The 11,391-nt window shown below is 38.3% G+C and overlaps 1 protein-coding gene across 1 annotated transcript in view; it reads right to left on the minus strand.

Moving 5' to 3' along the window:
- Positions 1-2,077: 2,077 nt before the first annotated feature.
- The window catches only part of LOC101983174 (disintegrin and metalloproteinase domain-containing protein 25-like), a 12,378-nt gene continuing 3,064 nt past the window's right edge, over positions 2,078-11,391 (minus strand). The window contains exon 2 of the mRNA XM_013351978.1: positions 2,078-2,203. Within this exon, the coding sequence (XP_013207432.1) occupies positions 2,078-2,203 (126 nt within the window). The remainder of the gene's footprint in view (positions 2,204-11,391) is intronic.

The raw sequence follows: 11,391 nt of genomic DNA on the forward strand, positions 1-11,391 counted from the left end.
TATTCTGGACATATATCCAAAAGACCAAGACTGAGATACTTGGATATTCATGCTCACTGTGACTCTATTCACAACAGGTTGGAAATGAAATAATTTTAACTGTTCACCTGTTGGTGAATGGATGATGAAAATATGACATATCTACAAAGTGGAGGGGGTTTTTGCCTCATATAAAAATAAAATTTTGAGGGCAGAACTAGACAATATCATACTGAATGAGGTAGCTAAGGCCCCTAAAGACAGCAGATGATACATGTTGCCACTATATGTGAAGCCTAGCTTCTTATTGTGAAGTTTGTGAGTTTATTTTGGACTACATATAGACTTTAGAAGCCAGAAAGGAGCCATGAGCAAGCAGACAAAAGTCAGTCTTTGCTGGGGGAGTGTTAGACAATCATATAAATAATATGAAAATACTATTGGGTACTGGATATGCAATTAAATCAAAGATGGGCCCAAATAATGAGAGAAGTGAGAAATGTGAACTAAAGTTAAGAATATATGACAACTCCATATATAAGCTAATTAAAAATAACTACTTGAACACAGGTAGCCAACACATATGGGTAATGATGCCCTGGAAGAATAGATCATCAAAAAGAACATGCTAGGCTTGCTTGTGAATTGTCCATATTCGAAACCATAGAGTCTCCCACCCTCCAAACACAGCTGGCTACTAAAAGGGCATTGCCCCATGACTTTCATAATTAGGAGTTAATCGCTATTGCTAATCATAGTGTGTACTGTGATTAAAGGCCACAGAGTGACCAAGCTGAATCTGAGCTGAAAGCCTCCTCCTTGGTAGCAAGCTTTTCTAGAAACCCAAGATGCTGTGTGGCCTGGAACTGGTTAGGCTTGAACTCACGAGATCAGCTTGCCTCTGCCTCCCTATTGCTGGGTTGAATGGTATGTGTTCTGAAGGCTTTTTTGCAGGTGTTAAGGAGATCCTGCCCATGAGGAGCATTATGTTCCCTGGTGGTAAGTGTCCGTATGAGGCATAGTTTTGTGACAGAACAAGCTCCATATGACTTCAGAGTCCACTTCCACAAAGGAAAAACTCACCCCTGAGGTGATCAGAGGTAACCAACTAGATTGTGTAAGTCCCTCTATTAAGTCTAGAAGCCAAAGAGACACTGTAGATAGTGAAGTGGAGATTCTTTGTTTTTCCCGTGGATGTGAGACCCTAACCTGTGAGGAGACCGTATAGCCACCTTGGCACTGGAAAACGGCACATCAGTGGAGGGCTCAAAGGCCTGGGGTCAGAACTCTGGGTGTGTTTTTCTGCAGCCGAGCTATATCTCAAGGGCTGACAATGCTGCACTTGGTGAATAGCCAAGTCTGTATGGTTATCATGTACACAGTGAAAGGTATTGATGCTGTTCCAACTAGGAGCTGAAACCAATGAAGCTATGACAGCAGCTCCCTACAAACTGTTTTCCTAAGTTCACAGTGTCCCTCTGGCTCCCAACTGCCACTCTCTCCTGGAGACCCTTGGCAATGAGGATGAGATGTGTAGGTGCACCCTCTGTCTTTGTGAAAAGGCTGAACGAGAGCAGACTGATGTTGGGAGCCGAATTCCACCAACTGGGAGACACACAGAGGACTCACGGCAGGGAATATATGTTCATGAAAACCAGTTAACGATTCCACTAGAAATAAATGAAGAAATGTGTAAAATAAAGAGAAGTAAGAATTTGCTAGGGCTTCTCTTTATGTAGTAGAGAATGCTTGTGACCCTTAGCATAGAGATCTCTATGACTCCCTCTTTGGTTACAGACACTTTCAGCAACACTTCTACAGACCATAGGGAATTCATAGGGAAATTCCAGAAAGATCTGAGGTAATTTTTTTTCTTCAACATTGAACATTGTACTCTTCTTTCTCATGTGAACTTTGAATATTGATTTTTTTTAATTTCTCAGGTGAAATTCACACATTGAGTACTAATTGATAAGTCAAAATTTGACTAGTTATGTTCTGTCTTTCATATAAAGTCAAGTACAGGATGATAATATCAAACTGACTATAATAAACAGGAAAGAAATAAAATAACCCTTCTTTTTTTTTTCAGGTAGTGTTATAAGAGATGCATCACTTTCAATACTATCTCCAAAGCCACCTCGTAGACAGTATGGTGGGCTTCATTTGACATCACAATGACAGCAGTGCTTAGTATTGCAAACTCCTCGCACATTGCATAGGCCTAGTGAACAATTATTTACCAAAACACACTTCCGGTCATCATATATATTCTAGACCACAAGTTGTGTCATCTCTCACTTCTCCAATATCAGCTAAGGTTATGCCAAAGTGGTAGTCGGCAGGCCAACAGGTGATATCATTGAACTGAATCTAACGCATGGCATCAAGTTCTCTCAAAAGTGGAAGCCTTTTCACGTTCCCACACTGTATTTTTCCACAACTTACATCTTATGTATTCCCACTGTTACTAAAGTGGTCTCCCTTGGTGTTCATTTCCAAGTAGCACTTCTCATCTGTACTCTTGGCTTTAGGGCCAAAAATATCCTGACACTGTCCCTCATGGGTGTTACACCAACTTCTATAGCAAATACCACCCTTACAAGGGCCACCACCATACACATTCATGCCTTCAGGACATTCAGCTGAAGTTCCATCATGCCTCTTTGGAAGGGCACATTCACTTCTCTGCACCCATTGGCATAAAACTGTAGTCTCTGCAGCATAGTCCAAGAGCACAAACAGCATGGGATTTCAGAACACAGTCCTTTGAACAGCATGGATCCCTTTAACATCTTTTAGTGTATCCACAGTGACACTGTGCTCTTTCTTCAATCACGTTATTCCCACATAGACTCAGTGTCACAATGATGTCTTCATCTGGCGAATCACTTGGTCCTGCCTCAAGGAGATTGTGGGACAGACTTAGTTGATTTCTCAGGGGAGGCCTTAACCTCTCTGAGAAATGAATGGGGAGGGGTGGGGGAAAGTGAGGAGCAGGAGAAGAGGAGGAAAGGGGAACTGGGATTGATATGTAATAAACAAACAAAAATGAAAAGAGAACACTTTTTTGACAAAATAAATACATTGCTTTATTGTTTTACATTTTTCTTTTTCTTGTACGTGTATGGCTGTTTTGCCTGCATATATGCCTGTTCACCACACTCATGCAGCTCCTGGGGAGACCAACAGGTGGATCCTCTAAACTGCAGTTGTAGATGGGTGTGAGCCATCACGTGGGTGCTGGGGACAATCAAGGCCTTCTGAAGAGCAGCCGTACTCCTCTTTTTAAAATTTTTTTAAAGAGAACACTTTTTAAAAGAAATTAAAACAGCAGACCTAAAACAACAGGGCTAAAATGGATGAGAATTTGATCCAAATTGTGTCAACAATGAGAATGGATTTTTAGATTAATTTTGGTAAGGTATACTTGTTCCTGAAGAAACATGTTTCTCCTAAACCTTCAGCATTCAGAAGTATCTCGCTTTATTCGAACATTTCTATGTAGTCTCTTTTATAGCTTTCCTAAACAGCACGTAGAACTCTCAACTAAAAGTTGACACTGACTGTTTTTCAAAGGTGTTATTATTGAACTTCAGCCCTGGTGATTTAAGTTGTAAAATAAAAATAAATTCCTGCTTAGTTAGTGCAGGTTGAATGTCGTTTCACTCCCTGACTTATTGCCATCTGTGATGGGAAATTGTTTAAGGAGAATTGTTTTGTATTCATCTGGATTTTGATTTTCATTTATCATTGTAGTATAATTTTTATGCCAAACTTTCAGTTTGTTTTTTTCTTCTGGAAATAAAAATTCAAAGGAAAAGATCAGTAGAAATCCTAACCAATTGAATATGCTGGGGGAAATCAGGATATCAGGGCTCAAAGACAAGTAGAGGGATAGATTCATTCAGTCAAGGAAAACAATAAATTCAATAACAAAATACCCATATGAATGAAATTTTCAAGAACTCAGAACACTGCGGAAATGCCAAACTTATGAATGATTGGCATAGAAAAGAAAGAGGTACTCCATACAAATTTTATAGAATAAATTTTCAATGTAAGCAAAATGAAAAATATCCTGAGTCTACAGAAAGAGAGCCAATCCAAGTACAAGATGCAGATGAAGCATCAAACACACAGGCCCCAGGAAAGAAATACCTCACTTCATTTTACAGTTAAGACAGAACAAAGTGTGGGGAACTACAAGTGCAACACCAAATGGCAGAAAAGCGTAGGCTGGTAAGTTCTAAGTGATATGGCCTCATCTGTCAGCCAGAAGGGCATGGAAAGATGTAATTCAAATTGTGACCTGCCAACCGCTAACTCGGATAACCAATACCAAGCCAAACGTTCTGCCATAATTGATAGAGAAATAAAAGCCAGGATAAAGGAGTTGTGTTTTCCTTCTATGCCAGCTCTTTAGAGGATCCCATGAGGGTTACTGTATATGGTGATACATGAGGTGTATTAATAAAGATGGATTAAATTAAGATTTAAGAGTTAGCCAGGGCTGGAGAGATGGCTCAGAGGTTAAGAGCATCGCCTGCTCTTTCAGAGGTCCTGAGTTCAATTCCCAGCAACCACATGGTGGCTCATAACCATCTATAATGAGGCCTGGTGCCCTCTCCTGGCCTGCAGGCATACACACAGACAGAACATTGTATACATAATAAATAAATATTTTTTTATAAAAGAGTTAGCCAATAAGAAGTTAGACCTAATAGTCCAAACAGTGACTTAATTAATACAAAAAACAGGAAAAGCTATCCCGAAATTTGCATGGAATCAGAAAAGACACCAAGTACCCAAAACAACATTGAACAACAATAACAGCAATGTTGTTATAAAAAGATTATAACTAAAGATCTTAGATACAGTACAGATGGAGGATACCAGGAGATGTTTCTTTATATGTTCCTTAAACTCCTTAAATTCTTTGAGGAAGTTTATTATTATTTTCTTAATTCCTGTGTCTTAGAGTTCATTGAGGAAATTTTCTTTTCTTTACTCTTTTATTTTATTGCTTTTAAAAAAATACCAATTCAAATTCCCACACCTCCCCTCCTCCCACTCCACTCCCACTCTCTCCACACAACCTTCCTCTCACCCTCTGCAATCTTAAGAGAGAGAAATGCACCCTGCCATCTGGAAAGTCCAAGGCCCTCACCACTACACCCAGGTTGAGCAAGGTATACGTCCAAAGAGAATAGGATCCCCAAAAAGCCAGTACATTCAGTAGAGACAAATCCCAGTGCCATTGTCATTGAGGGAATTTTCATTGGAAAGCATTTCTACTGGACTATAAGGTGTTGAAGAGAAGGAACTGGCTGAATCTTCCATATTGTTGGCATTCCTTCAATGTGATCTAGGCAACTGGACCTCATTTGTTAGTTCTATGTTTGTTAAAGATAGAGCAGGGGAAAGAGAAGGGAAGATAAGGTGGCAGGTTTGGTCTCAACATTGGAAATGGCTTGATGGAATGGAATCAGCTGGACATAAGGAACTGAAATGGCATAGAAGATGTACTTCCTGCTCCAATACAGGAGTGTGCAGGTAGATAGATCTAAGTGAAAAAGATTCAATACTACGTGGGACAATCCTCTGGTTTAAGAGATAAGGAGGCAGAATAGTGGCTTAAGCCTAGAGCCCCTCTGCAGTGAAGGCAGAGAAGATCAGCCTAGGATGATACACTGGTTGTGGGACCCTGACTATATCTGGGAGGTCGCCGAAAGGGCATTGCTGAAGAGATAGGGGTGCCCACCAGACTAGACCATGGAAAAAGAATGGAAAGTCTGGATATGAGGTGGGGTTGTGGAGGTATCACAAAGGGTCCTTAAATAAATGCAGGTCAACTTATTAGATTTTTAAGTGAAAAGAAGCAAGCATGAGAGTTGAATTAGTATATAATACTAACTTACTTCTAGATGCTAAAGGACATCGGATTTATTACACTTATTTGTGCATTTTTGTAATATTATTCATATTACTATCGAATAGGAAATGTAAAAAATTATTGTTTGATAAAGATTTTTAGGTTAGCATTCACAATAAAGAGTAGCTTAATGATATCTTTAACCACGTGTGCCACCATAGGTAGTTCTCATGCTTTATCCTCTCTCATTTCTTTATTCTGGTGAAAATGGTCTTTATTAATGACTCACTTTTGCCAATGACAGGCTTCACCAAGGATATTGTGTTAACTTTTTAGCTACATTATGTATGACCTATTAAACTTTACGTGGCACATAATGAGTTCATTCTCTATTAATTCTTTTGCTTCCAAAATTATAACAAATGACAAGGCCACTAACCCAATGAGATAAACATCCTCCTTCCTGCCTTAGAAGCAGCCCATGTAATGAACATATTTTTAACTAGAACATATTCTTCGGGAATCCTTGAGCTTCCTTTATGCAAAGCAATACATGTAGCCTTTGTGTTTCTATAAGTCATTCATGCCCCTGCAAATGAATAAAAGCCTGCAGTTTAATGATGTATTTCTTCCAGAAATTATGCACTCGACAATGGAAATCTGTATCAATTCCCCAGCAAGTTTTTGTAATAAAGTTTAAAATTAAAAGAAAAGACTAGGTTCATTAAGAATATTGATTAAAGCAGATAGTATAGAGCACATTAACAGTCATAATCAATACCGTTGAGTCTTTCAGAGGAGCATTAGTTGTTAAATTGCAAAATTTTCTAAGCCTCCCTTGGAATATACTGAGAGAGTGAGTTTCAGGGCAGAAGAGAACTGTGGGAGGTTCCAAGACAGTAGAAGATTGGAAACCTAAGACTCAGTTGTTCTTCTAGCAGAATCCCTGCTAAGAAAGGAATGCAGAAGGGCAGCAAAGTGGGTTTATTCCCTGTTGGATCTCCACATGAGGCCATTTGTTGAATTGTACCTCACTTATAGACCAGTAAGGCCCAGAGGAAAAAATTCAACAAGGCTATGCCTAAATTCCTGATTCACTGAGATGCTGAGGTCACATATGCATGTGTGTTCAAGTCACTAAATTGGGGATAATTATTTTACATAATGATCAATAACCACTATAAAAATTAGGAGTAACTGAGTGGTGGTGGTGCACGCTTTTAATCCCAGCACTCAGGAGGCAAGCAGATCTAATCAATTGTCTTTTTAAAAAATTGCCCTGAAGACATATCTCAGCATGTAAATTATCTGCTGCTCAAAGTTGAGGATCTAATGTTGGATACTCAGAACCTACACAAAGCCAGGCAAAGTGCCTTGCATCTGTATTCTCCCAGTGCTCCAGGGATGAGCTGGGAAGCAGAGACAGGGGTTCCTCAGATGCTCTAGGACTAGCCACCCTGCCTGAAACAGCAGTTAGCAAAGGCACCCTGTCTCATAAAAGGTCCAAGGTCTGACCTCTCATATCTACATGTTAGTCACCAGCCATATAGTAATAATAACACACACACAACATCGCATCACATAAATATACTAAAGACAAGAATATAAAAAAGATACCTATTAAAATGTTTGTGCTGAGACACATTATAGTTATATTTTCAAAAGTCACAGACACTGAATTTTGAGACAAATATGAGAAAAGCAACTTTCATATACCCTGGAAACTTCATAATGCTATTACTGAGATTTTAAGTAGAAATATGAGTGATTTTAGACAAAGTGAGAATAAAATAATATGATAGTCAAGAAAGCTATACGACGCAAAGGAATCTTGTAATGAGGAAAGACATATGAACATTTTTTTGTAGACAACAAAACCCAATGAAGTTCACCAATATAATGAATAAATCTCACTGGTGAAAACAATATATAGACAATATAATACAACATAACTCTTAAGTGGTATTGTACAAGTTAATGATATTACTATATGTTTAAAGGCAAAAATTAAGCAAAATTTTAAACCACAAAGGTAAATAAAATATATAAATATTAAAAGTAACCAATGTAACTTTATTAGTGCAGAATATATAAAGTGTATGGCTATCTTGTGTTGTCTTAAAGATGATTTAAATAAGTTATAACCATGTATGGATAATTAAAAAAGCATACTGTATAAGCCTTCTTATAATTACCAAACTTTATAACAGGTACATCAAAAATAAAAAGAACAAAAGAAGCCACCCATCCCCCATGGCAGTTTGTAAATGTTAAGCTTATGCACCTGCAGTTTCATCCCAAAACCTCAGGTAAGAAATTCTAGAACTGTTCTCATACCCTCTACTGTTAGCTACCCCACACTCTGATAGACCCAGGACCATGTATAGTCAGTCACACCCAGAAGCCTACTTAGAGTTCTGGGGATTCAGCTCCCTCTCCTTTCCTGCTCACCTATCAGCCACCACACTTGCCAGGCTAATAATATGAGACTACGTGGTTTCAGACCCCTAAACTCAAACCAGAACTTCTAGGAGCCAATTCTAGATTCAGTTCTCACTGACCCTACTCACCGCTGGGCCCTAGGTCCATGTAAAGGGATACCCCAAACTCTACTAAATGACTTCTGGAGAGAGTCCTATTTCTTAGTCACAATCAGTTTACTGCACAAAACCTTACGAATTGTATCAATCTGGTGCAGTTTGGAGTGCAAAGTCTAAACTTAAAATCCATAAAGGAATTCCCAGTGCCAACCTACCCACCTCCAGGCTCTTAGACAATTCTCCCTTCTTACTGCTGCTGGTCTCCAGGATGGCATGAACACCAATCCAGAATCCCAGTTACAGATTTGCAAAGCTAGTCCTCTTCCCATATGTCTTTTCTTCTACAAACCATTCTACCTCCTGTCCTAAATTGGGACAAATAAGATTCTGAACTCAGTAACTCAGAGTGGCCCCAGACTGAAAATCAAGTGCTATTTGATTGGCACACAATTTTCCACATTGGGGTAACAATAACTAAATTCCTAAACACCTACCCAACAAAGACAAGACTGGGTATTCACAAAAAGACTCTATATACGCTGAGCCCATCCCCAAAACAAAACCACAAAGTCCAAGAAGATATACCTCCTTCAAAAGCCAGCATCCTTCCTTAATTCTCATTTGGAAAAGTGGCATAGCTGTCAAGTGTTATGTGGATGCATTTGTCCACTTGGCCGCCATTCTGTAACATGAGGGTCTGTTTTGTTGGGATTTCTGTCCTGCCCAGTACTCACAGCCAGTAAGTCCCAAAGAAAATCAAACAGAGGTCTCCATAAGTTATAAACTGATTGTCCCATTAGCTCAGGCTTCATATTAGCTCTTATAACTTATAGTAACCCATTATCCTTATCTTTGTTAGCCACGTGGCTTGGTACCTTTTTCAGTGGGGTAGGTCACATCCTGCTTCTTCTATGATCTGGGCAGGACTGTGGAAAGAGCTTCCTTCTTCCCAGAATACTCCTGTCCTCATTGCCCCACTCTACTTCCTGTCTGGTTTTTCTGCCTATACTTTTTGCCTGGCTACCGGTCAATCAGCATTTATTTAAAATATAATTGACAGAATGTAGACAAATTTCCCATACCAATAATAGCAATATGCAAGACTAATAAAGAAGAATAAATGAGAGAATCAGAAGTGAACACTCATGGCATATAATAATCGAAAAACTAAATTATAGGACTAAAAATGATAATAAAAGCTACAAGGGAAAAGATCAAGTCACAAAAAAGGCAGACCTGTTAGAGCAACATCCAACTTTAAAAGGAAAAACTCTGAAGGTCAGAAGGGCCTGACTTAATATTCTACAAGCTCTGAATGACCATAGAGAGGCAAGATCAGACTGTTACACATATTAAATATTAAAACTATCTCTCATAATCAAAAAAGATAGAAAAATGTTTTATAAAAAAAACAAATTAAGGAATTTATGTCCATCAAAACAATTGTACAGGGGATCTTAGCAGAAATATTTCAATTTAATGGGAAGGCTATCAACACCAGCAATAAATGATCACAGAACAGTTATGCAAAATAACTTGAAAAATATGACCAAAGCAATAAAATAACAAGAATTAAGAAACACTTCTCAAAACTAACTCTCAATGTTAATGATCTCTGTTTTCCAGTAGAAAAGACTCAGAATAATAGTTTGAATTAGAATCAGAATACATCTTTGATTTGCCTCTAAGAATCACGCCTCACCATTGGAGGGCCCCCACCTGAGAATAGAGGGAGAGAAAAACAATTACAATTAAATGTAACTTATAAATAAAAAGGTGTGGATATATTAAATTCTGACAAAATAGACTTTAAAAACAAAATAATCAGAAGTGTGTGTGTGTGTATATATATATATATACACATATAAATGCATGTGTATAATTGGACCGATATATTTAATCTTAAAACACTGCATTTAAAGTCTCAGTATTTTTGACAGAGAGCTTTCTCTTAGCTTTGCACATTTTTGTTCTCTTTTTAAAACACATTTCTGTTCTGTGAAAAATTTATTTATTCTTCACCCTGAACTCCTCCTAAATCCTCTAATACAACATAAGCAAAACATCATATTTTTTCAAAACAAAACAAAACGAAGACCACTGAGTTCAATTTGTGTATGTTGATGCCTCGTGAGCTCGGGGCCAGTCCTGGAGTATGATTTATTTTACCAGATTCACTTCATTAAAGAAATTTGACTTTCTATGTCCCCCCAGCTATTCACTGACACTGTCTTCTTTGCAAGGAGTGGATGTCATTTCCACCTCCCTTCTTCCATGCTTGGACTTTGTCTAACTAGAGTTTGTGTAGGTCTTGAAGCTGCTGTCAAATCTCTGTGTATTCATTCTGTGTTCTCCAGAAAGCTCTGTTTCCTTGGTATCATCTCCCACCTCTGGCTCCTACAATCTTTCTACTATCTCTCTGTCACAGATATCTAAACCTTGAGTGTAAAGGTATTAAAGGGACATCCCATTTAGGTCTGATCATTCTAAAGTTTATTTCCTCCATGTTGACTTTGTGGTTTTCCATGTTAATTGCCGTCTATTGCAAGCACAAACTTCTCTGATGAAAGCTAAATACATTAATCTAGAGGTTATACGAGTATATCATTAGGAGTTATTTTGTCATTATATTTATTTAGCAGAGCAATAGTAGTAGGCTTTCCTCTTGGTCCAGTGACCTAACTATCCTCATATTCATGGCTCTTTAACAGTGTCTGATAAAAATCCCATCTCATAGAGTGGGCCTTAAAGTAAAAAGCTTAGTTACTATCACAACATCCCTGCCACTATTGCACCAGTGGGTATGTACTGCCGGGCATCATTGTGCCTCACAGGATTTATAAGTGGATAAAACGAATGATAACTCTTATTTTTCAGTACCATGTATAGGACTGAAAATACTAGCTACTAGGTGTGAAGCTTTTGGTTGAGTTAGAAGCTGTGTTTCTCCATAATCTATGGCTTAATTATGTTGTTTCTTCAACAATAGGGTCTTAC

Source organism: Microtus ochrogaster, linkage group LG7_11 (genome assembly GCF_000317375.1).
Source record: "Microtus ochrogaster isolate Prairie Vole_2 linkage group LG7_11, MicOch1.0, whole genome shotgun sequence".
NCBI classification, from domain to species: Eukaryota; Metazoa; Chordata; class Mammalia; order Rodentia; family Cricetidae; genus Microtus; species Microtus ochrogaster.